This window comes from Pelophylax lessonae (genome assembly GCF_965119305.1).
Source record: "Pelophylax lessonae genome assembly, chromosome: 1".
In the NCBI taxonomy this organism is placed as follows: Eukaryota; Metazoa; Chordata; class Amphibia; order Anura; family Ranidae; genus Pelophylax; species Pelophylax lessonae.
Genome location: NC_138768.1, coordinates 436,987,641 through 437,015,067, shown reverse-complemented (window position 1 = coordinate 437,015,067; position 27,427 = coordinate 436,987,641). Strand labels below are relative to the sequence as shown.

The window sequence follows — 27,427 nt, the reverse complement described above, 5'->3', positions numbered from 1 at the left end:
TCAAGATATGAAGTCTTCTTGATAATTCATAGCTAATGTGTATTTATGCATTAAAAACTTGATATCACATTTCATACCCACGTGTGTTCATGTTTGTAATTCACTTACTGAAATCCGACAAAAAATAATTCAAAAAATAATAATTTAATAGACCAATACCTTAAATGTCCGCTTTGGCTTGGATTTCAGAAGATTTAGGTTTCAACTGGTATTTAATAGCAGACAAATTGCTTCATTTAATAATTTTAATAGCCAAAAAATGTAAGTTGAAAGGGTGAGTTATAAGGACTTTGTGTATTTCCTGTTGAGGCTCTACCCATCCTAATTTGTATTCGGACATACCAGCCTTAGGAATTTAAAAGGCTGACACAGGCTGCCCTGTTAACTGCCTACCCTCATACCCATCTCATCTCTTGAATGTGCAAAAAGTTCACAGACAGCAGCTTTCAGACTTCAAGTGACCTTTAACACCCCCCCCCCCCCATCCCCAATGCGTGAGCTAAAGTGTCAGGTTTAAACAGATTCGTAAAATTAAATATTAAATTAAATTACAAATCTTTCATTAGAAAGTCTGCACAATTTTTCTAATTACCGTAGTTAATTAATATAGATTTCTGTGTAAGACCAGTCATGACTGGTTCTTTTAGGCAGAGGAATAGTCAGGTGTGACAGATACAGCTTTAATTCCGGATAAATCACTACAGAGAAAGAGATCTGATCAAAGAAACTGACAAATGACTTGGCTCTGGCACAGGTTTTTTAGCAAAACAAATTATGGAAATCATAGAGACTTAAGTGGGGTACACACTAGTAGAAAATCTGCCAAAAATTCCCGTCCGAGGTAAAATCGTCCGATTTTGGGCTAGTGTGTAGACAACTTTCAGCAGCCGATGCCGATATTTTTAATGAAAAAAAACGGAGGGACAAACACCAAAATTTTTATCGTCCGTCCCCAGACGACCAATTTTCATTTAATGTGTATGCAGTACGTCCACGAAAAATCGGGTACGAAAGACCGCGCATGATCTGAAGTTGCTGACGACCAGGAAGTCCAGGAACAAATGTCCCAAAAAAAGAAAAAATCGGACGAGAAATTTAGTGAAAATTATGCACTGTCAAGTAAAAACTATTATGACCCCTGAGCATGAGAGAGAAAAATCGGAGGATATTTCGTCCGATTTTCGCCAACTGTGCGGGCATTTAGCTAGCAAGGCATTCAGGTCTAAAGGATAAATGTTGTCCCCTGAGTGAGAGTATTTGGCTAGTATTATTTACCACTTCGGCTGTACCTGTATGTCTTCAGGAGCAAGTGGTTATACAAGGATCTTGGAATTCAGCCGGCAAATGGCTTGCTGGTAAAAGTGGTCTGAGTGGCTCTACAGCCTCCCAATCACTTTTCCAGGGGTCAGAAGGGGACGCCCCCTCTCCTGCTGCCATTCCTGGGCTCTCCTGTTCCACCAGGGAACCCAGGACCGCTACACATTGTCAGGCCAGCTGTAGACAGAGGACAGGAAGGAATATCCATTCCTCCCCTTCCTCTGTAACGAATGAGGCTGGAGTGATGGGGATTTCAATCTCGGCCCCAGATCTCTCCTTAAAAAGGACCTATCACTGTCCCAGCACAACAAATCAGCACTGAATAACATCTCTTGTAATAGCAATAAAGTTAGATTAAAAAAAAAAAAAAATTTAAAACACCCCCCGTCCTCCCAAGCTTAAATCAACATGCAAATGCACACATAGGTGTAGCACACACATGTAAACAATGCTAAACAGTGATTGCATCTCACGTGAGAGGTATTGCAACAAACAGTGTGGGAGCAATAATTCTAGCACCAGAGCTCACTTTTAACTCTAAACTCCTAAATTGTAAAAGCTTTTAAAGCATCAGCTATGGAGATTTATGGGTACCATAGTTTTATGCCATTTCAAGGGCATGTGACAGTTTAAATCCTGACATATTTGGTATCTACTGTATTTAGTTGGTGCAACTTTTTCCTGAAAATTTTTAATAGAAACAGCCATTCAAATATCGTGTGACATAAAAAAAAAATTAAACAGCCACCATTTTATTCTCCGGGACTTTTTCTTTCAGAAAATATCTAATGTTTAGGGTTTCTAAGTAATTTTCTAAGCTGATTTTAACATGTTCTGTGAAAAATGACAAAATTGCCAGCTAGTAATTTAACTTCCCGCAAGATCATGTACCTGTACGTCACTTTGCTGAAGTGGTTGTACCAGAGTGATGCCTGGTACCATTTTTCAGAGCCAATGGTTGGCTTTTTTGTAATTAGCAGCCAAGCAGCCACTCGGCTGTTATTACAAGCAGCGGGAGGGGACCTCCTCCCCTCCCGCCGCCTTCTGCAGCTCCGCCAGGATCTCCCGTCCCACAAGGAGACTGGACTGAACAGCCCACACGTCTGCTGGCAGGCCAGAGTCCCGAGCAGAGTCGGAGAAACTGTCCCTTTTTAAAAGGGACAGTGTAAAAATAAAAAAATAAAATAAATAAGAAAAAAAAAAGAAAACCCATACCTAAGTCGCGCCCACAAAAGTTAACAGTGTTCAAATCACACATGTGAGGTATCGCCACGAATGTTAGAGCCAGAGCAATAATGCTAGCACAAGACCTCCTCTGTAACTTTAAACAGGCAACCGTTAAACATGTTTAAATTGCGCCTATGGAGATTTTTCAGTACCAAAGTTTGTCGCCATTCCACAAGCGTGGACACAGTTTTAAAAAAATGGGCTAACTTCACTGTTTATTTTATTTTTTTTAATTAATTGAAGTGTATTTTTTCCGAAAAAATTGGGTGTGAAAGACCGCTGCGCAAATAAAGTGTCATATAAAATATTGCAACGACTGCCATTTTAGTTTGGGGGTTCTAAGTAATTTTCTAGCAAAAAATACAGATTTTAACCTGTAAACAACAAATTTTAGAAATAGGCCTGGTCTTGAAGTGGTTAAAATAAATATGTACTGGGATAAATATGGGTTCTGCCATTGCTGACTTCTTTCTTAAAATACTAGTTACCTGGCTGTCTAGTTTTCAGTACTTTCACACTGACAAATATGCAGATTAGAAAGTCAATGTAAAGTCAGAACTCCTGATCTGCATATTTGTTCTAGGTCTGCACCTCAAAAAGGATTCAAGCCATTGGTTCGGTTTTAAAGCCTGGCAAAATGGACAGCAATTGCAGCATGCATTTTCACTTAGTACATAGTTCCTTGAAGGTAGGCCTTAAAGGGTAGCACAGTGGCTAAGTGGTTAGTATTTCTGCTTAGCAGCACTCGGGTCATTGGTTCGGTTATCAAATATGGCACTACATGCTCAGAATTTATATTTTCTTCTTGTGCCTGTGTGGGTTTCCTCCACATTGGCTCCTGTCTAAATTGACCCTAGCATGCAAATGTATAAATGTGATAAAGATGGCCATACATGTATTTAAGTTCAGCAGGGACTGGCTGAATTTTAATCCATGTATGGACAGGCTGATTTTACCCAAGTCTATCTATCGATCAACTTGGGTACAACTAGCCTGTCAGTTTTTTTTGCAAGTCAGTACTGCCAGCAGCTATAGCGGCTTGCAGTTATCATTGTATTCTACCGGCTGGGAAGGCTTCCTTCACCCCCTGCTGGCAGAACTGCAGGGACTGATTTGAATGTACAATATACAATGTATGTAAAGCACTGTGTAAATTGATAATGCTAAGCACCTGTAAAAAAGGGTAATTTTTGGAGTAGATATAGCAAATCCCAAAAATTGCATATACAATTGCAACATATTAAGTTATGATGTTATTTTATTAAAAATTACCTTTCAATTTTAGTCTGCAGTCGCTCTAATTTTCTGTAAAATTCAAAACAATGTGGCAACCTGGTGGCATTCTGTACACTTTTGGTGTACAGAATGCCCCCCAAAATGTAATTTCCTGTCTGTGTGATTGGCTCACTGGTTTTCCCAGAAGTCTGCACTATGATACAAATTACATTTTGGGGATCATCTGCAATAGGAACTTAAGTTTTAGTAAGATACTCCGCAGGGGTTAAATAATTCTAAATAGATGCAGATTCTGCAGCTTTTCTCATTAGAACACTGAGAGTGCACCAGGTGATTATAATGAACCAGACCTTCCCCTTCAGATTTCAGATTTGCAAAGGACAGGGTGAAATAAACAGCTATTTCTTTAGAGCAACAAAAGGTAGGAATCTGCTACAAAGATTGTCAAACTTCCTGCAATGGACATTGATCACCCAAAGGCAATCTTTACCTCTTCCTATCTACAATCTGTACATAAATGTTCTGGGGATACATTTTAAAAAATGCCCTCCCTTTGATAACCACCAGCCAATGCATTGTGGGGCTGGTGGCTCTCAATCCTGACTGTCATTGACAGCTCAGGTCCCCATTGACAATCAAGCACTAATCATAGCTATGACATAGCTGGATGCTTCATTGAGAAAATAGGAGTCTTTAGTCTGAAGATATACACTGCTGACTTTAGGCTGCAGTGGCATCCACAGTACAATAAAAGCAATAAAAAAATATAAATTAAAAAAAAACTTATGTTTATATATTCTAAGAACTTTATTTTTTTTTAACTGCCAACCTTTCCTCACTTCATTCTTTGCACTATTGTTTGGTATTGTTTCCCTGAAATAACTGTAATTGTGAAGGAGTTTATAATATGAAGTGTAAAGTTTTTTTTCTAGATAGAATATGAAATTGTTGGAGCTTGTACTGGGTTTTAAAGTTTCCTTTGTCTCTTTTAGAGAAATTCCCCTTACCTCCTGTGTTTTTTTTTTTTTTTTTTTCGTTTTTCTTTGTATTTTTGTTAAAAAATATGGAACTCTTCATAAATGTGCATATCTTCCTTGCGCAGGGGCCAAGCTAATCTTCTCTGTATCGTTCCAATTTTAGTATATGTCCTGCCGAAGCGAGGACTCTCCTGTGTTTTTTTATTGACATAAGGGGAGAAGAATCTCTCTAAAGGGGACAAAGACAGGCATATAAACCTGACAGAGGCTCTAGTCCTTTCTCACCCTATCAAAAGCTGGGTTCATACTGATGTGTTGCATTAGCCTTTGATTTGAACATATGCTAATGTGCTTTGCATTAGGGCAGCCCATTCATTTGAAAGTGCAGCTTAATGCACCAAAACTCACCAAAAAAGGTGCATGCAGTTATTCCAGCAGCATTGTACACAGCACACATGTTGCCTTGTGTCGTGCTGTGCTGCAATGAAACTGTGTTAGGAATGGAGGGAACTGCAACCAACATGCATAGTGTCCATTACCATACATTGTGGTAACTCATATGTTACTTCAGTGAGACACTGTGAATTAGGTATGAAACTAAAAATACATTGATCTGAAAAATCTTTAAAAATTATGAAACAATCTTTTTTTCATGAGGATTTAGCTCACAATCCCTGGAGTCTCTCTTTCTTTCTGTTGGGTGAGATTTTCACTTAGCAAACATATTTTTGGTAAACGATTAAAATGCTTTAACCCAGTAAATGTTGTTTTGGATGCCTAGCAGTGACCACTACAACATTGCTTCAACAAAGATGATATAGGATAATTTTAAAGTGGATTTTAAATGCAAGGCTGAATGTAAGTTTATCAATTTAATCCATGTCGGTGATCTCTCCTAGGAACAAATCAAGTTGTTAATCTCATGGTTCCGCTTAACAAGATATATTGATGTCGCAATAAATGGAAAACATTTAACCATTAATTCTTCCATTTTACATTACCAGACAGCTGCAAAAAAAGAACATGCTGTGGTGTGGAACAGTTAAATAACAGGGCTGCAAATCATTATCCAAGGCTTCCCCTGAATTTCTTATAGCCAGCAAAAATTATGTAGAAAACTGTTGTTAAAACTTTGAATACAGGGTATTAGCAAATCACCTATCCAACCTTAACTGAAAAAATAAGAGAAATTGCGATAACCAGAAAAAACAAAAATAACTGGATAAATCAAACACACTAAAAAAACAATAAAAAAATATTTTAATTGGTAGATGCCTTTGATTGTACAAAAAGTGAATGGAGTTGATTTACTAAGAAAAGAGACTCCTTAGCCATGTTCACTGAGCTTAATAAAAAAGATGGAGTTGTGTTCACTTTAATTACTAATCATGTTCTAAAAAAACATCCTGTTTCTTGAATATTCCTCCTACATGATTAGCAAAGTGAACAGGTTATTTACTATTATTCACTTTGCTAGGTGGACAGCCTCTACTTCTCTAGTAGTTCAACCCCAATGTGTCCACCAAGAATATAAGAATTCAAATTTGTTTGGCAGTCTCTACCAACCTTTCCCTATTTCTACAAACCACTTATGCATGCCATTTTGGGGATACTGGCTTCTAAGTATGAATATTCATCCATTGCCTAGCCCACTGTTCTACACTAAAAATGGCCTTAGACACTAATGATTTGACTGTTATCATACCTGCATGTAAACCCTTGCCTAAAATTAATACAACCCCATATACAATTGCAAAAGAAAAATGTTATTCCAATAACATTATCTTTCTGAATAAAAATAATAAAAATAATAATAATAAAACTGCAATCCTTGAGCAGTCCATTGTAATCTACCATGATGAACAAAATTAGCTTCAAAATAAATCTTGGCCTACATCCAATATGCAAACTCTCATCTTGGAAAGCCAGCGTATGCTTTTGGAGAATATTACGTATATTATGGAAAATCAACTCTAATGTTTTTTTTTTTTTTTGCTATACGCTATAAATGATGACTTTTATTCTGTATCATACACAAGTAATTACTATATAAACTGATCACATGCTGCTATATCTTGTCTATCCTTGCATACGATTAGCAAAACCCTGCCTATTCTCCTCATTATATATGATTCCTGACAGTTAATTGTGGAAAGCATGATGTAAAAGCAAAATGTAATAGCCGAAGCCTGTGACAATGGATCTCAAAACACTTAAAGCCCTTAAAATATTGTTAAATTTACTTGGTGGAAGTCAATAAAACGGATACACTTTTCTTGTGTTAATTATTCTTGGTAATGTGTTGCACCTAGTTAAAAAAACAAATCTGTGACAGTTTGGGTTCTGACAACGACTTGTGTACCAAATTCAGGTAGTTTTAATTTGTTCCACTTCTACATTGTGGTGCAACACTTGCACCAAATGAAAAAAAAAATACCCACAGTCATATCTTACAAAAGCAGAGCTAATTAAGACCAACTTTCTTTTGACATACTGAGGTAAATTTTGTGAGTGTCTCGCATGTGTTCTGAAAGTGACCCAGCATGCGCAGAATTCAAGTACAAGTTTTAGAGAGGTACAGGCGGTTCCTGGGTTACAAACAAGATAGGGACTATAGGTTTGCTCTTAAGTCAAATTTGTTTGTAGGTCAGAACAAGTACCATTGTTATGTGTCGCTCCAGCCAAAAGAATAATTTTTAAATTTTTTGGATAAAATAGGGAAGGGTTACCACCCCTGTACCATTTTTTTTTTTGCTGTCTGTTCCCCTGTTCAGAAGATTTCACCTAATTTCCTGTCCCTGTGACAACTGGTTTTTGAACATTTTGGGTTGTTGTGGAAACAAGGATTAGTGATAAAGCTTCAGTGGAGAAACCTTTTTCCCATGAGCACTCTTACAGGAGTGAATTTCCCTTCCTAGGGGAAGATTTCCTCTCACTTCCTGTTGTCTCCCTCCGTTTGTAAGTAGAAGTCGTTTGTAAGTCAGATGTTTGTAACCCGGGGACTGCCTATACATGAATTTGGTGCATGCTGCTTCTCTTTTAGAATGCATGCGAGACACTTACGCAAAATCAGTTTGCACTGGTCTTTATGAATTCCAGGGACTTTGTCTTTAGTTAGTAACTTCTAATCCCTTACCCATTTAGGCACAGCCCGAGCGCTGTCATGTGGGGGCAAGTGGAGGCTAAGCTACAAATCAGATTGGACATACTGTATAACTTACACAGCAGTTTTGGGAAGTATACCGTAGGCATATAAGGATGCAGTGGAAAGAATGTAAAATTGAGTGAATCTGCTATCCAGCAATGCTGTTACATTGTCCTGGAGAAGTACAGATTTGCCTAAAATGTTTCAAATGCTGAAAATAGAAAAGAAAGACACAAAAGTACTTTGGCAATGACATCTTTGTCTTTTACAGAATCCAAATGAACAAAACAAAACTAATAAGCTGTGTGTCAAAAGTTTACCGATGTGTGTCTGCAGTCTTAGTATAACAAACTGTGTATAGTCTAATGAGAAAATCAGTCATCATTTCCACTGAAGTTCAACTTTGTAGCCATTATTTATTATTGACAATGTTTGTATGTTCTTGGTGGGCCCCTACTGAAAAAAGCCGCAGAATATGATCGCGCTAAAGACAGAAATAATTGAATATAGTAAAGTATTACTAAGGTTTAAAAAAAAGAACTCATACAAGCGCATTCAAGGATATTTCAAGCAGAACCTTAGACACCAATCCTAATTTAGAGAATATTATTTCTCCAATATACAGTATACTATAAAGTGACCATTGATTTTTTTTTCTCTTCATTTTAACAGAGGACCAGCGTAACCTACAATAGTTCTATTCCTTGAAAACCTCCCTTTCCACATCTTCTATCTGGCCCCAAACCGCCCACCTCTCCCTACCTTCCTACTTGTAGGTGTCTCTTTTTGAGTCCACTGATCAGGAGACACCTGTGCGCCCCAGGCTGGGACCTGAGCTGCACTGTGTATGTTCATAGACATGCACAGCACAGAGCAAGCCAATCTCCTGCTACCTACTCAAATATTAGCTACAGCAACCTGTCACACTCCATACTTCAGCAAGGCAGTTTGGGGGGAGCAGCACTGTAATACCAGGTACCAGCAATGAAGAAGAGCAAACTAAATAAGTGTTTGGAGACAGGGGAACTTACAAATGTACTGCTTGTTTTTTAACTTAAGGAGGAATTAAAGTCCAAAATTAACCACCTCCATATCGCTGAACGTCATATGACATCCTGGGCTTTGAGTGGGGATATCTGTGGGGGATATCTGAATGATGCCTGCAGCTGCAGGCATCATTCAGATATAATTTTTTTAGACGACCATTCTCTTTATCATAAGAACAATCATAGTGGCTGATTGTTCTTACAGGCGGCTGCGCAAATACCGTGTGACATAAAAAGTTTAAATGACTGCCATTTTATTCCCTAGGGTCTCTCCTAAAAAAAAACACATATATTGTTTGGGGATTCTGAGTAATTTTCTAGCAAATAAATGATGGTTTTTACATGTAGGAGCGGAGTGCCAGAATTGGCCTGGTATGGAATTGGTTAAAAACTGCAAACAGGCAGGCTGCTCATTGTAGAAGAGACATACAATGTCTCTTCTACAATAAAATAAACCTGCCTGCCTGGCCTCTACAATGTGTATGTGCAGCTCAGTTTACATTCCAGCACAGTGCCTGTGTGCCAAAATGACCGAACTCCTGCACAGAAGGGACATCATACTAGACCAGCTAATCAAGAGGGCCGAAGACTACCACCTGAAAGAATCCAGAAAGAAAATGCTGGTGAGGGACTTTGTTGGCTTCAGTCAATTGAAGCAGAGGTAAGTATTTTGGACCCTAGTTCATGAAGGGAAAAAAAACACCTAGCATTTAGAGCTACTACCTTATTTTTTTAGCTCTTGCAACATGTGAGAAGTTTATATTCCTTTCCATCATCCTGAAAAAATTGTAATGGTATTTACCCAGCCAAAGGGTACATACAATAAAAAAAAACTGCTGAAGCTAATATTCCTTCATCTTCTCCTTTTCCACAGTATGCTGATTTGACAGCAAAGTAACAACAGCATATTAATAAATGGAGACATTCCTGTACTTCTTCCTCAAGGAAGCATGCTTGGTGTTGGGCAGACAGATACTATTTAAATTACTGATTGGTTAAGATAAAGACTGGGTTAAATGGTGTTATTAAATATTTGCCTGCCATCTATTTTCTAAGTTGCTTTGAACAACTAATTCATAGAAATACAGAAAAAATGAACACTTACAATATGAACCCTAACTAGCAGTACAAAACATGATTAATAAAACTATAAATGTAGATTGCTGAGTTTTTCTATCCCACTGTATTGCTCATATATTGTATGTAAAGTATTGATTTGTATAGAATGTAAAAAGAAAACATTTAAATAACAATAGTAATAGTATAGTATAGTTATAGTAATAGTAATAGCACAAAATATGTACAATTAGTCCCATACTTTCCCCTTATCTGAACCTCATCAAGTCACCTTTTCTGAATCTGCACACCTCAGAAAGTTTTGTAAATCACAAAATGGGATTTACCTTTCACTTTGTTTTGTCTCTCATTTCAGAATATATTATCAAAGCAATAACATGGACCAGACTGCCAGAAAACAAGCTAAAATTTCTCGACACCTATATTGGGATGCTATAACACACCGAGCATGGCAGCCAATGAGTAGTCATCCTTTCATAACAAAAAGGAACACAAACCCTTGCACTGAAAGCCTTAAATTAAATGTTAAATGAGCTGCCAGCACTATACTTAGGCAAAGTATCACTGTATATGGGTAAAAAGAGTGCAGTGCTCTAAAGACTCAAAGTAGGGGAATATATGACAAAACCCTAAACAAGCCAAGGTGAAACCTACTGATATGTATACCTATGCCCCCTAGCCCTGATGAAGTCACATATGACGAAACGCGTCCAGTGGAGCTAGGACGTACGTTTCTTACTGATATTGCGCATGTGCTGCACCTCCTCGGCCATTTTGGGAAAGGGAACGGCCTTTGTTTATTGAGCTCTGTACTGCAAGATGCATTAATACCTATGGTAGTGCAATATTCTTTAAAATAAACATATGTTTGCAGCAGGCTTCACTATGGTTGGCCTCTTTTATGTTTTTTGACTTGATGTGGGAGCGAGGATGGGATCTGATGGGAGTTGAGCGGCTTTCTTGTGGGATGTCCCTTCTGGTCAGTGGAGCCTCTTGATATACAGCTGATACCCAGACAAATTCACTAGAGCTGGCTTTGAATACTTGCATGTGATTATATCGTTCTGGTAAGCCCCCATTCATATCTCACTGGGTGGCATGATCTTTACCCTTCTTCAGACTGGGCGTTGGATTTCTTGTCTCTTACTACACCAAGGACCTTTTTTTGCTGGATGTCAACAAGTGCCATTTTCCATGCACTAGCAGTTTATGAAATCAACATGCACTATACATAATACCATTGAATATTATATGTATATGTATGAATTCAAGCACTGTAAGCACTGTCACTTTGTGTGTGTATATATATATATATATATATATATATATATATATATATACAGTGTATGTATATATATATATATATATATATATATATATATATATATATATATATATATATATAGAATTAATTTCATTGGTATGATTTTTTTGCACTTGCACCTTTTTGTTTACAATATTAGCTGCTACATAAATAAAAATAATACATATAAAGCAGGCGCTGCAAAGTGATGGCTAATGTAGATATAAGGGAAAATAGCATACAAATGTGTAATAGTGGAAAGACTACAAAACACTATTGCTATATAACCATCAGAAAATAATAAATGTGAAGCATTCACAGCCCATATACAAAGAAGTCTTCTTAAGTGGAATAAACTAGTGTCCAATAAATTCTGTCACCCACACTGTGCCTTCTTATTTTGAGTCAAGTGCTCCACCTTGTGATAAAACTCATAAATCTGTTCTCCAGAAGGCCCAGGTCCCAGGAACCATACAGCCTTATCAGCAATCAGAACACCTGAATGGGTCTGCACCTCTCTATTCCCTCTCGGATGGCCGATGTTGAATATATAGAGTTAAAACAGAGACACCCATAATAGTGCAACACTGTTTTATTAAATATTAAATTGCTCCCACACACACACATCAATAGTTAGGCTTACATAGAATGTGCCCTGACCGACACCAGCTCAGATCGCTTATCAATTGTATCCCCTTTCCTCAACCATGTAATGGGCTCACCCCTCTCTAAACGCTCCGAGAATTCGGCCGGCGTGCGTTCCATGGAGTCACCAGAAGTGACATCACTGGTTAGTAAGGAAGTTTCCTGAAGATGCCATACGACAAAATGCATTGCTGTCCGCCTGTCTACACTTCCTTGCTAACAAACTAACTAAGCCGGCTTCTTGGAGCGTTTAGAGAGGGGTGAGCCCATTACATGGTTGAGGAAAAGGGATGCAATTGATATGCGATCTGAGCTGGTGCAGGTCAGGGCACATTCTATGTAAGCCTAACTATTGATGTGTGTGTGGTGGCATTTTAACATTTAATATAACAGCGTTGCACTATTATGGGTGTCTCTGTTTTACCTCCATATAATCAACATGGGCCATCCGAGAGAGAATAGAGAGGTGCAGACCCATTCAGGTGTTCTGATTGCTGATAGGCCTGTATGGTTCCTGGGACCTGGGGCTTCTGGTGAGCAGATTTATGAGTATTATCACGAGGTGGAGCACTTGAATCAAAATAAGAAGGCACGGTGTGGGTGACAGCATTTATTGAGCACTAATTTATTCCACTTAAGAAGACTTCTTTGTATATGGGCTGTGAATGCTTCACATTTATTAATTTCTGATGGTTATATAGCAATGGTGTATTGTTGTGTTCCCACTATTGGCATATTTGTATGTTATTTTCCATTATATCTACATTAGCCATCACTTAACAGCGCCTGCCTTATATGTATTATTTTTGTTTTTAGTGTTTTTCACTTAAACGGGCAGCAGTTAGGGGAACTCACTATGTGGATGAGGCGCCCTTCATGGATTATTTCATTAGCTGCTACCTGTTTATACACTTTAGTACATTGAGTAATTGGTTTACCATCACTGGTCATAGGGAAGACAAACCAGCAAACTTTTTTCTTACGTATCAGTAGGTTTCACCTTGGCTTGTTTAGAGTTTTGTCATATTTTTCCCTACTTTGATTCTTTAGAGAGCCGCACTCTTTTTACCCATATACAGTCATGCTTTTATGTTGTTATAATGTTCATGTAGCTAAAGTGCATTACATCTATAATCTAACGGCCTTTTTTTTTCAATTGTATCCCTTTAAAGTTACTGTATGCCCTGATATCTACATTATACATTACATCCCACATGGCAGCTGAAGCAGAAAGGCTAGAAGTACTTTTACCGCCCAGGAGAAGAAATTATGTACAAAACTGCTTATTAAAATACCGATGGCTGGTTGTGAACATATGGTTAGATTCCAGCACCGGCAATTTGGCACTGGTATATTTCTGTGTAGGGAGTATCAGTATTCTTCAGTACAGAGGAGGTGCAAATGACCCTTGGGAGGTACAAATGCAAACAAAAGGTTAGGTTTACTTTAGGAAGGCTTAGTGTCCCTTCACACTACCACGACTTGTCAGGTGACTTGTCATCCTTCCTGACAAGTCACGGTCCGTCCCGGTCCATTGTGTGCTACAGGAACCGTTCTAATAGGAGCGACACAAGTCGCTCCGACTTAGAAAAAGGTTCCTGTACTACTTCGGGGCAACCTGGAGCGACTTGCATAGACATTCATTATATGAAGTCCGTGCAAGTCGTGGCAAAGTCGCGGTGCACGCGACTTCACAGGTCGCCCCCGAAGTTGTGCCGCTTCAGTGTGAACTGGCACTTGGTGCTGGGTTTACAGGGAGGGATAATATGAAGGTTATTGTTAAATGGAGTATTAGTATGAGGGTTAGGGTTACACAAAGTATCAGTTTGAGATTTACAGTGACAGTTAGTGTGAGGGTTAAAGGGAGGGCCTATTTGGAGATTAGCATTACTGGGAAAGAAAATATGAGGATTAGTATGAGGAACAGCTTTACAGAAAGGGTTTTTATGACAGCTTACAGAAAGGGTTAGTGTGATGGTTACGTCAATAGGGAAATATACAGTAAGTGAGGCTTAGAGTAACAGAGTGTTACAGTATGAGTTATAGGCAGGGTTAGTGTGAGGCTAAAAGGGAGGGCTAGTGTGAAGGTTAGGTAAACAGGGAGCAATAAAGTGTGAGTTAGGGTTACAAGGAAGGTTAGTTTTAGGGTTACAGGGAGAGATAGTGTAAAAGTTAGGGTGACAGAGAGGGTCAGAGTGATGGTTACTGGGAGGGTGTGTGTGAGGGTTAGGATTACAGGAGGAATAAGTATGGTGATTATAAGGGAGTTTCAGTGTAAAGGATAGGGTTACTGGAGAGGTTAGCATTAAAGTGGAACTTCACTCTTTCAAGCAATATTGACTATTTTTTTAATTCTTATGCTGCTAGCATTTGTAAATAGATAGGAAAATATATCTTATGTACTTGTTTTAAACTTTTTTTTACATGTCTTCAGTGACTTCCTGGTTTCCAGAGCTAGGCATATGATGTCATACATCCCAGGAGTCTTCAGGAAGGGACAAGGCATTTTCCCAGCTAAGCACACCCTCCTGCGTGCATGCTTAAGCAAAGGGCAGATGGAATTCAGGAAGTAAATGCTACATGAATCATCTGCCCTTACTCAAGACGGCCATGACCATTAATGCTAGGGGGGGGATTTTCAAAGTGATTTCTAAGCAAAATAAAGCGTAAAGACATTGATGGATGGATGGATGGATGGATGGATGGATGGATGGATGGGGGAGTTTGATTTAAATATTACAAATTAATTAAATAGTTATTTTGGTTTGTGGTGCTCAGATGCATAGTTTTTCCACATTAGTGTTACAGGGAGTATGGTAAGGGTAGAGTGTGAGAAATACTTTAGGAAAATGCATTACTTTGTGCTAGGTGCCCTGTGCTGGAAACTAAAAATGCTGATCCCCCAGTGGCCATAGCAAATATATTAGATTATGAAGTTTTCATAGGTTCAAGCACAAAATGCTCTTTGCTTTATAAAAGCCCATTTATCTATATACTCTACACTCACGCCGCTGTATATTGTACACCAATATTTATAGCAACAAAAGTGTTGTGAACTAGTAAAAGACACATTTATTCTATATCTGGAGTGATAAAAAGATTAGAATTACTCATACTTATCTTGAACTTCTAACATTTCAGGCCTGCTCTGACCCTGGTCAGTCAATCTACTTTCAATTAAATATACATTGCCATTGAACTATTTCAAATGAAATAACTTAGTTACATTAATCATATAAAAAAACAAGGCACTAGGTATCCTTGAATGCCTCAGCACCACGTCCCACGTCAAAAATTAGGATTATTTAGGCAAAAAATAAAGGACATATGGGATTTTATTGGTGCTAATATCTACACCCTCAGGAAAAATTCAGAACACATGTATATAAAAACATTAATTTTATTATAAGAAAGTCATTTTAAAATGTATAAGGGCATATACCCCATAAAAACATTTCATGAACCCAATATCATTGGTACCTTAGTACAGCAACCCCTAATACCTCCTTACTTATGGAATTGTCTGAAATACTAAGTATACATTGTTTATAGCATAATTGGTTATATCATTGCACACGGCATAACCATGAACGGAGGTACTCAATCCCCAATGCATTTTACAGGGTAGCTTCTTCAGGGGTTTACTGGGTGTAAAACTGATGAGAGAAAATACCACATAATATTATACATATATAACAAAAAAGGAACAAACCACTTAAGCCAATACAACAAGTCAATTTAATAATGCAATGACAATTACTTACAAAGACCATCCCCAGTTGGGGGCATTCTTTCTACTGGAGGAGACCTCAATATGTGGGGGTTAAATAAATAGGGGGTTATTTTTGGTTTGCTTGGTTCTCTTTTGGACTTTGGGTTATTGTTTATGTTTTTTTTCTTTCATTTAGGCTTAAAAAAATGAGCAGGGACCGCTGGCTAACTCTTTCCCCCTTGAAGCTACCTCCATGTTCCTGGGCCGCTTTGGTTTATTGGTGATCCTTCTTTCCATATCTGCCTTCACCTCCTCCAGTAGAAAGAATACACCAAACTGGGGATGGTCTTTGTAAGTAATTGTCACTGCATTATTAAATCTGACTTGCTGTATTAGCTTAAAGTGGTTGTAAAGGCTGAATGTTTTTACCTTTATGCATTCTATGTATGAAGGTAAAAAACCCTTAGGGTGCAGCTCCGCCCTCAGTCCCCGACCTAAGGCCGGTCTCAATCCAGTGTTGTGCACGAGAGTCGGCTTGGGAGTGAGCATGCACAAGTGTAACCGCAGCAAGCTGCTTGCTATGGGGGCACTCGGCAAGGGGGAGGGGCCCGGAGCACCAGTGGGGGACCCGAGAAGAGAAGAATCGAGGCTGCTCTGTGCAAAACCCCAGCTCATGTATGACATGTTTTTTATTCTTTTTTAACCACTTTACCACTAGAGCATTTTGCTGTCTTACGTCTGGGCCACTTTTTGCGATTCGGCGCTGTGCAAATTTAACTGACAATTGCGCGGTCATGCGACGCTATACCCAAACAAAATTTACGTCCTTTTTTCCCCACAAACAGAGCTTTCTTTTGGTGGTGTTTGATCACCTGTGCGATTTTTACTTTTTGCGCTATAAACAAAAAAAAAGCGTTTATTTTGAAAAAATAACAATATATTTAACATTTTTTTTATATGAAATTCCCCCCAAAAAAGATGTAAAAAACAATTTTTTTAAAATTTTTGGCCAATTTGTTTTCTGCTACCCATGTTTGGTAAAAAAAAATCGCAATAAGCGTATTTTTATTGGTTTGCGCAAAAGTTATTGCGTTTACTAACTAAGGGAAAGATTTTTGTCATTTTTGGTGTTTTTTTTTTAACGAGTAATGGCGGCGATCTGCGATTTTTTTTGCGGGACTGCGACATTGCGGTGGACAGATCGGACCCTTGACTGACATTTTTGACACTTTTGGGGGTACCAGTGACATTACTGCAGTAATCAGTGCTATAAATATGCACTGTTACTGTAAAAATGACACTGGCAGGGAAGGGGTTAATTTTATTAGAGAGGGAGGGGGTTAATGTATGCCTGGTGCTTACTAACGTGTGGGGGGGGGGAGGTGACTGAGTGAGCCAGGGACAGATCGAATGTTCAGCTATGCTGAACACTCCGATCTGTCACTCCCTGTTACTTAGGAGATCCGCCCGCTCTGTTTACACAGGCGGGAGGATCTCCAAACTGGATTCCCCGACGATCGGGGCAGAGCAGCGGCGATCGCCGCCGCTCCTCCCCTGGCCCGACTCCCGCTGTGAGCGAGCGCCGCCTACAGGGGGAGGAGTCTGGCGACGTAGGTCTACGTCGTCAGACCTACAAGAGCCACTTTGCCGCAGTAGTACTACGGTACTCAGCGGTAAAGTGGTTACATACATTTTTTTTCTTAACTATTACATTTGGAGACTTTGGGCATACTAGACACGCCCAAAAACATGTCATCAGTGTACACAGGGCATTTCTAGTACGTCCAGTCCTTCTTCTCTGCTGCCGGGATTTCCCTGTCCCAGCTGCATTGAAGAGTACACAGAGAAGGTTGGCAGCAGGAGCTATCAAAAAAAATAGCAGTCTGGCAAGGTTTATCAACAACATTGCTCAGACGGAAATACAAAAAGTTAACTTTCTGTGTTTCTCATCTACAGATCAAAGGGATGAACTTCGATCTGCAGATGAAAAGAGTTAAAGCAACCATGACAAGTAAAAAAAAAAAATGTATTTTTTATGTATTTTTTAATTAAATGTTTCTTTGTTTAACCCCTTATTAACCTCTTAGTTTACTCGAATCAGCACAAATTAACTCCATATTCTCCTTCTTCATTCAATTGTAATTTTCCTACTGATTTTTTTTTATATATTTTATTATCTTATAGTTATAGTTTTAGTTTTGTTGTTAAACAGGACAAATTATAGAATAAAATGCACTCTTTTTTATGTGCAGTAACACTATTTATGTTTAAACTAACACTGCTCAAAAAAGGAAAAAATGCCTTTTGTTCAGTTTTATTACATTTCATTTTCTAAGGAATGCGAAAAAAAAGTTTTTGGTGCAGGACAATATTCACAAAAAGAAAGCCCTGTTTGTCCTTAAAAAAAAATGTATGTATTACGTTGTTAAGTTAAGTAGTGACAAAATTAAATAGGCTCATAGCAGAAATTTGAAAATTTCTCTGTTCCATAAGGGATAACAGGTGTGAGAGCTGAAGTGGTTACGTGGTATGTTCCTGTTTTGTTATAAGTATATTATCATGTGGTATATTCTCTTATCAGTTGTACTCAGCTGCACCCTGTGAACCCCTGAAGAAACTACCCTGCGAAATGCGTTGGGACTTGAAATAACAATTATGCTATGATCAATGTATACTGTGTATGTTAGACAATGCCAAAAGTAGGGAGGTAATAGGGGTTGCTGTACTGATGTGCCAATTTTATTGGGATTATGAAATTTTGTTATAGGGTATATGCCCGTATACATTTTAATATGACTTTGTGATAATAAAATTAATGTTTTTATATACATATGTTCTGAATTTTTCCTGAGGGTGTAGAAATTAGCAATAATAAAATCCCACATGCCATTCTTTTTGTCTACATTGAGCAAATATTTGCAAAGAAATAGCTAAAGTATAATTTGCTTATTGTCATTACTTTTTTTCTAGATGATGCCTATGCTCTAATTTAAAATGACATCCTTGTCATACAAGTAAACCAAATAAAACATGTAAAATTGCCGTGAAAAGGGTATCAGCACTGGTCTAAAATCTCTATCATAGTTGTAATACCTGTTCTGGTTTGATGGGTTCTGTAGTTGTGAAGATGTCCGTGTAATGTTGTCTCTCAAACACCCGATCCAACACTTCTAGCTGCTGCTGAGTGAAGAGATCCCCTCTCATCTGTTTCCGAAGAAAATCCCTTCCCGGAAGTGAATGGCCATTTGGTATAGGTGAGTCTTGAATACCTTTCAACAAAGAATGCTTATGTGAAATTCTATTTGTGTGTACACGGGCACTTACATACAGAGATACAATTAGTACCACATACAAGACAGAATATGTATAGGCATACAACGTAAAGCGAAAAATTTGAGTGACCCTACCATATGCGGTGAAAGAAAATATTCCATTTAACTGAACAGTGAAGAAAGGCATTTATTGAAATACATGTTTACACTACTTCTGTAAAGCCATGTTCTTTTTTAATACTCCACTGGTTTTGGAGATGTTTCTTACTTTTATCTTCCCCTTACCTAAGTGCGTGGGAAGTAAACATAGATTTACTGAGCTGGTATAATTCCTACACCCTGTGACATATCTACCCACTCCTTCACAAGATTTAAATCACCATGGAAAATTCACTTATTTTCTCGTATGATATATTTTGACAAAATATTTATGCACATCTTTTGTGGTTTTACATCATTTTAGAATGACAGAAATGAAATGTGCGTACTTTAGACAGTTTCACTTCTCCTGTTTTGAACAGCACAAGGGATCATTGTTAATTCCCTCAAGATCTTTTGTGATAGGGGATTCCCTCTAGAATACCAAGCAACTATATTTGTGCAATCATTTGAATTTTATATTTGCTTTATCGTATTTGAGGAAAATTGTAAAGGTGGGGTGGACTATATTCTTAAGTACTAATACTGTAAATATCTCCCAAAATGTAAAGCCCTTTAAAAAAAAAAAAAAAAAAAAACATTACCACTTAAATGTATTCAAATGTATACAAATACACAAATTACAGTTTAAAACAAACATTCATATAAAAACATTGGACACCTGAATATATGAAATTATTTCCCTGGCTGGATATAGACTCAAGCCTATAAAGTGCATTAGTTATCTGTCAGTTATATACCTTATAATATATTCTAGCCCAGAATCTACACACAAATGGAGTATTCTTATACCAAGAAGATAAAAAAGGCAACGCTTAGGAGTGATCAGAACTGTGTTTTAAAGTGGTTGTAAAGGCAAAAGGTTTTTATCTTAATGCATATACATTAAGATAAAAAGCCTTCTGAGTGCAGCAGCCCCCCTCAGCCCCCCTAATGCTTACCTGAGGTCCATCTAGATCCAGAAATGCTGCAGGAATGTCTCAGCTGCCCGGGATTCTCCTCCTCATTGGCTGAGACAGCAGTGTAGCGCCATTGGCTCCTGCTGCTGTCAATCAAAGTCAGTCAGCCAATGAGGATAGAAAGGGGACGGGGATGGGATCGTGCCACAGCTCTATGTCTGAATGGACACAGGGAGCTGTGGCTCAGCTCGGGTTCCCTCATAGCAAGCTGCTTGCTGTGGGGACACTCAGCAGGTGTGAGGGGCCAGGAGCACCAAAGAGGGACCCAAGAAGAGGAAGATTGGGGATTGCTCTGTGCAAAACCACTACACAGAGCAGGTAAGTATGACATGTTTTTTATTTTCAACTAAAAAAAAATCAGACTTTAGTATCACTTTAAGTGCTCTTCAATGCATTAGTGGATATATCCACAGTCACAGTTTAAGAACCCATAGATAAAGTAGGTTACTAACCTACGGTACATATACTGTGGCAGGTCTGCTCTGTCCCATGAAACGATGTAACTGTACATCGCCCATTTGCTACAGGGAAAGCTGATCTGCGGGTCCGGCGGCCACGATTGCTGCCGGGCTCCCACAATCGCTCCCTGTGGACACAGGAAAGCGGTCTGCCATTGTAAACATGACAGACCACTATTCTGTCAGCAATGAACACAGGGATCCCGTGTTCCTCCTATTTAGGAACACAGGGAACCTGTGTTCCTCCTATTTAGGAACACAGGTCCCTGTGTTCATTCCATAAGCACATCCCCCCACACAGTTAGAAAGCACCCCTAGGGACACATTTAACCCTTTGACCGCCCCTGGTGTTAACCTCTTCCCTGCCAGTGTCGTTAGTACAGTAACAGTGCATATTTTAGTAATGTCACTGGTCCCCCCAAAAGTGTCAAAAAATGTCTGCCCCAATGTCGCAGTCCCACTAAAAATCGCTGATCGCCGCCATTACTAGTAAATAAATAAATAAATAAAAATGACATACATCTTTTCCCAAGTTTGTAGACACAATAACTTTTGCGCAAAGCAATCAATATACAATCAATATACACGTATTGGGATTTTTTGTTACCAAAAATATGTAGCAGAGTACATATTGGCCTAAAATCATTTTTGATTTTTTTTTTTTATTGGGAATGTTTAAAGCAGAAAGTGAAAAATATTGTTGTTGCTTTTTTTCAGAATTTCTTTTGTTTATAGCGCAAAAAATAAAAATTGCAGAGGTGATCAAATACCACCAAAAGAAAGCTCTATTTGTGCAGGAAAAAAAAAGACATAGATTTTTTTGGGTACAGCATTGCACAACCGCGCAATTGTCAGTTAAAGTAACGCAGTGCCGAATCGCAAAAAATTGCCTGGTCATTAAGGGGGAAAACCGTCCGGTCCAGAAGTGGTTAAAGGAGAATCCTTAATATAAAGTATAGATACCATGTATAGTTTATAAGATAACAGTATGACAAACTAATTAAGGAGAACCAAAAACAGGGCAAGGTGTAAAAATTGCAAACAAGGGTAACAAAAAAGGGAATTATAAGGTGAAGGATAAGCTAGTAATAAGTTAAGAAAGCATGCACGCACAAAAACTGTATACAATATGATCAGCTTAGACTAGAGGCAAATCTAGCCAAGCAACATTGGCCATGGGTGAAGTGAAAAGTCAAAGGAAGCGTTATGCAGCAAATTTTTTTATAATGCAGATTATATATAATGTAACTGGTACAGTAAATGCTGTGGTTATGTATCACTTTAGCTGTTGCTGTCCCTATTGGAAGGTGTACCTTCCAATGCTATAAAAACAGACATTCTAATCTTTTCTGATTCTATCTACACCTATATATCAAAAGTTTTTATTTTTCCTATACTTTAAAAGGGAGGGCTACAAGGACATTAGAAATATATCACATGACATCTCATATATAATACAGTGAACAATACATGCCTTTGATAAATTTGGTTGTCTTTGGGAGGTACTAAAGGCAATCAAATAGTGAAGATTTTCTCAGATTGGGTAGAACTAATTTTCTAACATTTAATTTGCTTATACTGTATTTTGCCTTTCCTGTCTCTCCTTCCCCTTCAACGTGATAATGAAATTCCTAAACAAAACTTTTCAATTTTGATTACATGCTATTTTAGGCCTATTGATATCATCATTGGATCTCTGTGCGTCTCTATGCAGTGCAGGCCTATTATAGCTGATGTGAGGGGCTTGCAAGGTGCTGTAAATAGCGATCTGAAAACATCACAACAATCTGCCCAAAGAGTTATGCAAATATAAAAATTAGGGACTTTCAGTCTGAAGGAATGTGCATTCCTAGGCAGGACTGTCTTTGATATTGCCCATGTTTGAAAGAACTCAAATCCAATGAATGAAAGGGATGGGCCATGGTCACATAGGCTGGGGAGGAAAGAGCTACCCACCATGAAAAGCAATCTGTTATTGCGAATGAATACTGCATACAAATCATATCTCAGGCTCACACGACATTTGCCATTCTATATTGGGGGTGGGGGAGTGCAATCATTCTATAAAATGAGTGCATAGCACATGCACTGTCTGCAGTTGGTAGTATTAGAGAGATGGTTTGAGTGAGTTCAGGGTACTGTACCCTGCTGCTACTTATCACTGCAATTGTGTCAGTGAACTAAGCCTAGAAGTCTGCATTTAGCATTGCAACCTAAATACGGTTGGGTTTGCTGCAAAAGTTGCAGAAAAATGTCAAACACTGTAAATATTATAGTACTGGCTAGCACTATAGAGCAGACTTTATTTTAAAAGAAAAAAGAAGCTTTAGAACAGCTATTTTATAATAATAGAAAATGGAATTGAATATATTTCTAAAATAGTAAAGAATCCAAAGTAATAATAACAATACATTTTCTCTAAGTTAGCATTTTTTAGGATTTAGACTATTTGTAAAAAATAGTGTAAATAATACTAGTGCCATAGGTATGATTTTTAGGCCAGCTGATACTTTTGTAGTGACTCAAACTTCTTGCAGCCATGCTTAATTCATATTGGAATGGCACAGTAATTAAATGATTAAATTAAATGATGATGTGTTTTTTTACTGGTAGTTGTACTCAAACACATTTAAAATCAATTTTCAAATTATACGTGAAGAATTGAGGGAAACAAAAAGTTTGTCTGGCCTAGCTCCTAGCACTCCTGCTTCAGGTTGTTATTTTGCACCAAAGTTAACAAACATTATTGTATATATTATTCATGTGTGTATGTGTGTGTATATGTGAAGGAAAATTTTCTGTTGTTATTTGGATAATTTACTCCCATGAGACTACCATCCATAGCATGTTTGAAACAATCTGGAAATTATAATTTATACATGTAAATGTGTTACATTCAACCCTCTTCTACATTGATTGTACAATTTAATAACTGTGCTTATTTGTATTTATTTTTACTATTCAGAACCTGAGAATCTCACCTATAGTACCCAAGGAAAGTTCTTATAAATTCAAAATTCCACTCTGTGAATTCACACAGAACTAACACAAGGCTTTCTGGAATGCCATGATAATTTGTAATTAGTGGAATTACTTTTGTAATTAGGACCTTCCTTTGTGTATTATGCTCTACGTGCTTGGATCTGCAGCTATAGAAAAATGTATTACAGCAGTAATGTAGCATCTGTTTCTCATGTAAAATCTGTATATCTGCTTGATTGCGCATCCCCTGTATACAGATCACGATAAAGGTAAACTGCATTAATTTCTGTTTTTACAAAATACATATAAAAAATAATTACTAAACAAAGCCGGATTGAATCACTGCCTTTTTAAATATGTTAACAATATGCCATTTTAGAACCATAAGATTTTAATTTTGGTATTAAGTTAGGCATATAAATTCATAAAATGTTATATTGTTGATTTTCGTAGGTAAAATAACAGGGTTACTGATGAGTTAGCCACTGTAAGCTAGAACTGGTTTCACAGAAGCATTTCTGATGAAAAGGTGTTTCTCTATGACATCCGGAATACAAAGGCAAGAGGTGAGATTACAAATGCAACTTTTATATCTCATGTATAGCTGCAAAGCTTTCTGGTAATAAAAAAATCCTGATACAAAAAAATGTGTCAGGCTTTGGTGCTAAAAATTGAAAACTCACCACCTTGGCCCTAATACAGATAGGTTCCTCCCAACAAATGTGTGGCTGTGTTCTCTACAAAATGCATATTTCAAAATCTCAATGGCAGAGGCAAGCTCAGTGACGCACAGATTTAGGCGAGCATAGAAACAAATGGCTTCTACATACCTTAAATTTTTACATAGTTACGTAGTAGTTGAGGTTGAATAAAGACAACAGTCTATCCAGTTCAACCTGTACAGGTTTAAAATGAAAGTTTAGGCAAAAACTAACTAACTCTAATCCTACTCTGTGCTATATTCTAAGACAAACTATGTAGCCCTGTAAAGCAAAAATCGATGTACTTACTTGTTCTCCAGCCAAACAGGTTCAGTCTCTGGTGGCAGATGCTTTGTGTGGGAGAGAACCGACAAAGTCTGGAGAAATGCCTGGGAAGTGACATCACCATAGACTTACTATGGGGCTACCATTGTCAGCTGCCTCGCCTGCAAATGCCTACACAGCTGCTACTGACAGCTCTGCATGGGACCGGACCAGAGCAACTGCAGAACAGGTAAGTAAAGTGGTTTTTGCTTTATAGGGCTAGATATATTAGTCGTAGAATGTGGCATAGAGTAGAATTATAGTTAGTTAGTTTTTGCCTAAACTTCCACTTTAACCAATATCCAATACTGGATTCCCAGGGACTTTTTTCCACCTGATACGCCAGCAAACCTAGTCCTACTTTGATAAGTGGATGACACTTCAGCATATTGGGTTTTATTGGTTGATGCAGTTTGTGTATCTATAACTGTACCCCTTCTCCTATGTCCTGGATGCTAACTGCCTTATTTGGAATGTGCATTTGACAACTATATGAAGTCACAATTTTCTTGCTATTTTTTGCACACCTTTAAATAAAAAAAAAAAAAAAAAAAGAACAATCCCCCATTGCATCCCTGCAGCACTTTTAACAAGTATTTTACTCAAGAAAGGTTAGAGATATCCATGCACATGATATGTCAATCATCCAATGCCACTGAAAATTGCCAATTTTATCTCTGTAAAAGCCCACCCACTAGTAGTCATCAATTGTCAGAAGAATTAGAGATCAGACAAGTTAGAAGAACGTGCTAGTGTCTCCCAAAATAAGCCTGTGCCAGAAGTATTTGCCACTCTCTGCATAGTCATTAACATGAATGTTTCACCAAGCTGAGAGTTTACATTTCTACACTCAACAGCTAAGAGTTTTGTATAAGAGGGATCAGATCATGTCTGCACATATTCATGCAATAGAAGAATGAAGAAGAGCACAAAAGTCCAACAGGGTTTGTCAAATCCAATTTCATTGAATGATTGTCAACTTTTTCTGGAAAACATCTGCTTCCAATGCCTAGTTCAGCTGTACAATGAAATTGAAAGTTTTATTAGCCTTTAGTACAGTATACTGAATGTAAAGGCAAAACTTTTGTTTGACAGAGTAGGGAAGGACTAAAAACCTCTGACTTGAGAGGTGAAAAGTAGGGAAAACCCCACTTAGACAATTGTTACTGGAAGTTGTGATTGGAAGATTTCTTTTCTCTACTTGTTCTGATGACAACTTAAACATTTGGATTTTCCCTTACTTTCAGTCCTGGTAACAATGGTGATGGTCGGAACACAACAGTGAAAATGAATCTACCTAATGGTACAGAGACAGCAATAAAAAAAAAAAAAAAAGCTGACAGGGGTTTTACCCATTCCCTACTCTATCCAAAAAATAAAATATTTTGACAATACATAAAGTATACTTTAAAGTTAACATTTCATTATTTAATAAGTACATACTTTGCATTATTATTTAAGACAAGTAGAGTTTTCCTTCTAGAAACAACTATTTTATTACCAGCTAAGTTGAACTTTGTAAATAAAATGCACGTTGCAGTCAAAGGTCCCAAGTACTTTACAAAACACTACGTAGCTTTAAAATGTGGTGTTTAATAGTGCCGTACCTAAAGGCCCATACTGGCTTACCCAAAGCCTGGCTGAAAAACAGTGGGGGAGATCTGCACCATACTGTCAACCATCTGAAATGCCCTGTACATTGGATGCACTCCCAGATTCATTGGAATAAGTGCTCCCCCTCTTTCAGGACCGGCACTGTGCATGTGTGAGACTTAAAAAGAGGGAGAATGGCCATTCCAGTGATGGGCCTACAGATATGGCACTTGAATTAAGCTCCAAATTTTGAAGCCATGCACTGATTGTAAAAATACTGGTGCCCCTTGACTGCATAGCCCCTTGATTGCATTGGTGAATCTTTGTGGACCACTTATAAAAAAAACATTTCAGATATTGTTAATGCTAGTCAGAGACTCTTCAGATATTTTGATAGCAGCATATTGTTAGCTGACCAAAAGACGATATAACTGAAAAAATAAATGTAAGGTCTTTATAAAGATATGCAAAAGCTATGTTATATTTTTATACAGCTGTATTACATTTTTAGAACTCAATTGCAAAGATGTTATTATATACAGAAAGCTTTCATTTCCCAAATACTGAAATGGACCCATGTTATTATTAGTTATAGTTTCTCTGTGTATTTTGGTGATGATTCCAAGAAATGACTTTCTCTGGTTATAGGTTTAAATCAGCATTTAACACACTATTAACTCACTACAACATACATATGAACATTAAATCATCCTAAGGACACCTCACATGTTGAAAGACTCTAATACCAATAGTCTCCAACTATATTACTTTGAGCCTCAGATAATTGCTTTACGTCACAGGAATGTGCCAACTAATTAAGACGGATGTTACCTATGTCGCATAGAACCTTAAAAAAAGAAATGAATTATTGCTAAGAGCAAAAAGGGTATTTTGGAATGAGGTGCTATTTGATAGGAGTAATTTGCTTTAACTGCGCCCTGAGATGTTGCAAGATCTTCCTCCATCACGGTAACAATTATACAATGGTTTATGTGTATGTGTCATATTTTTCCATTTTCTCTCAAATAAGAAATATACAGTGAAGAACGTACACATCCTAAGCTATAAATAGCATGCTTTAATAATAATCGGTAATGGCTTTTTGCTCTATTTTATATAAACATTTTTAAAACAACGTGTTTATAAAGTGTTGGTTTTTATTTTTTTAATAATTGTTTAAAATATTTATATTACCAAGAATTAGAATGTAATATTAGAACGTTGTTTTTTTTTGTTTTCTGTTAATCTACTAATTAAGACAATTATTTATTTTGGTAGCAGAGAAGGAAGGGGA

General features: G+C 37.7%; 1 protein-coding gene across 3 annotated transcripts in view; it reads right to left on the bottom strand.

Annotated features, from left to right (window-relative positions):
- PAX5 (paired box 5) overlaps positions 1–27,427 on the bottom strand; it is a 352,693-nt gene that overhangs the window by 120,860 nt on the left and 204,406 nt on the right. For all 3 annotated transcript variants that reach the window (XM_082253481.1, XM_082253482.1, XM_082253483.1), the window contains exon 6: positions 18,779–18,954. In XM_082253481.1, coding sequence (XP_082109607.1) covers positions 18,779–18,954 — 176 coding nt within the window. The remainder of the gene's footprint in view (positions 1–18,778; positions 18,955–27,427) is intronic.